This window comes from Acanthisitta chloris, unplaced genomic scaffold, assembly GCF_000695815.1.
Source record: "Acanthisitta chloris isolate BGI_N310 unplaced genomic scaffold, ASM69581v1 scaffold29604, whole genome shotgun sequence".
NCBI classification, from domain to species: Eukaryota; Metazoa; Chordata; class Aves; order Passeriformes; family Acanthisittidae; genus Acanthisitta; species Acanthisitta chloris.
In genome coordinates, this window is record NW_008670292.1 from 16,942 (window position 1) to 19,332 (window position 2,391).

General features: G+C 36.4%; 1 protein-coding gene across 1 annotated transcript in view; it reads left to right on the forward strand.

The window, feature by feature from the left end:
* The window catches only part of ANKRD32 (ankyrin repeat domain 32), a gene marked incomplete at its 5' end in the record, with an annotated part of 14,875 nt that extends 13,748 nt beyond the window's left edge, over nt 1-1,127 (forward strand). Inside the window, one exon of the mRNA XM_009073639.1 lies at nt 649-1,127. Within this exon, the coding sequence (XP_009071887.1) occupies nt 649-1,127 (479 nt within the window). The remainder of the gene's footprint in view (nt 1-648) is intronic.
* Between the last annotated feature and the right edge of the window lie 1,264 nt (nt 1,128-2,391).

Sequence of the window (2,391 nt, forward strand, 5' to 3'; positions counted from 1 at the left end):
TGTCTTAACAGCCTTCATTGTTTCTTACTGATGCAGCCTTTCTTAAATTTATCAAGTTATGTATAAGGTGTCTAAATATTCATAGGTCCATTGTACTAATAAACAGGAAATAGAGTACAGTATAGTCTGAACAAGTAAACATGTCCCATTTACTTACTTTATATCTATTCATTAGTGTAGTTACGTTTTGTGTTTTGGAAGTCTGTTAAGACCAAATTTTGAAACTCGGTCTTTGGGAAAGACTTGGATTTCTACCTCAATAGTTTACTTTGATGCATAGCCTGAGACAAGATTGACCACACAATCCAGAAAAGTAAAATTAAGACCATCGTATTAACATGCCTTTAATTTGGAGTCCATGTCAGCAAATAATCTGGTGTATAAAATACTGAATAGAATTTTACAGCAGTAGTATTTTTACATACTCTATGCAAGTTAAGAAAGTATCATAAGGAAAATATTACTAAGGGTCTCTCTAGATATTCTAGATTGTATTGCAAGTGTGTAACACATGAGTTACATCAACATAACTTAGTACGAAAAGGCACATAAACAGTCTCCTAGCTTCTGGCAGAAAACAACTCAAAATCTTGTTTGGCTGCTAAACAGAATGTATTGTTGCTTTTAATGTTTTTATTTTCCCTGCAGGACCAGTCCTTCTACAGCAGAGGAACTCCAGTGAAGAATTCCCACTGGATTATGTTAAGTCCACAACAGTAAAGGAAGAACTTTTGAAACTTGTTCATCCAGAAGAAAGTGTTGAAAGCCTCCGTGAATGCACAGAACAAGAGTTTTGCAGTCAGCAGAGAGAACTGTGTTTGATTTTATTAAATAAGATGCTTCTAAATTTTTGTTCTGTTTATAATCTGTCTTCACCCTTGGCTTTAACTGTCAGAGAGGTAGCTTGCTCAAATGTACTTCCACTAACAGCTTGTGAAAATGGTAAGATGAAAAATGTATTTTCTGAAGATTGGTTGGTTGATACATATTTTAGAGAGCTAGAAACTTTTCAAAAACTACCACAGCTTCTTGAAGAAATGTCTGCAAACATGGTTTTCTTCCCTGAAGAACAGATGAAGGCCTTATTTGCAACTCTGGAAACTATGGTAGAGGCATATCAGCTCTAAAATCTTTTTAGCAGTTAGCTTCCAAACAAGCCACATTAGTGGAATCTTGACTGTTAACCCTCAGTATTGGCCTAACATTTTCCTGGCAGCCAAAGAAGTACCAATTTCATAGCCCTACACCAGCCCTACATGTTGGCATCTCCTATGTTGTTAGTAATTTATTCTAGCAGATCCTGAAAGACACATACTGGTTCAGCACATGTTTTAGGCAATATTTTTTCCATACCAATACCTTCTACTTGTCTGACAGATCTGAATGTCTGTGATCTTCTTAGGAGGGTGCTATATCATTTGCACCAAGTTGAACTTTGTGTTTTATGTTGTGGAAGTCTTTGTTGCCTGTCTAACACCACAGTTAACTTTGATTTTAAGAGGTAGTGACTCTAAACTTAAATCGAGCAGTTGAGTGTCTCAGTCCTTGAGAGTGTTGCGCCTACATATTTTAATATTCTTAAACATCTGGTGTTTTAAATATTTTTAATAAAAAAGCATGGAAAAACAAATTCCTTCCATCCGTTTTTATCTTCTTTATCCTTGTCTTACAAGCATTTAAATTATGATCCATAAATTAATTATGTCTTGTAAAATTCAAAGCAGAAAGGACTATATCTATATTTACAGAATCAGTATACTGGCATTTCCCATATCTTTGTTTAATAGTAATGGTCACACAAACACATGTGGAAAATCTTGTCCCTTGTCAGCACTACGTTGCTTGTGGTCACATTCATTTGTGCAGTGACTGACTTGAGGAGACTGGCCCAGACACTCAGGTGATTTGCAAAACTCCAGTGTGTACCACTGAGTAGCACTTTAAAACAATCAACTCGTCTTGCTGCTTCCCAGGACAGAGATGCTTTGATGGGCCAAATCTACCCTCAGCAAAACTTAAGGGTGTCCTTGTCTGTGCTCTAACTCATGTTGACTTGCAGTCATTTGATGAATCCATTACAGCAGCAGTGTATAAAGTGGTGTGGTAACACTCCTGGGTTTCCCTCAGTGGAAGATACCAGTGGAAGCAGTGGTACAAATCTAGTTATATTGGTAGGGGAATTTACAAAGGATGAGACAAAACAGTTTAAGCATATACCGGACATCAGATTCTGACACTGAAGTGGATCTCCTTAAAAATTACACCCATTTAATATGAAACTTATGCTCTCTATTCTGTGAATAGATGCAAACTACACATGATAAATCCTCTAAACTGATCCTCTAACCTAATACAGGATGGTATGCTACATATTCTACAGATGGCCAATTA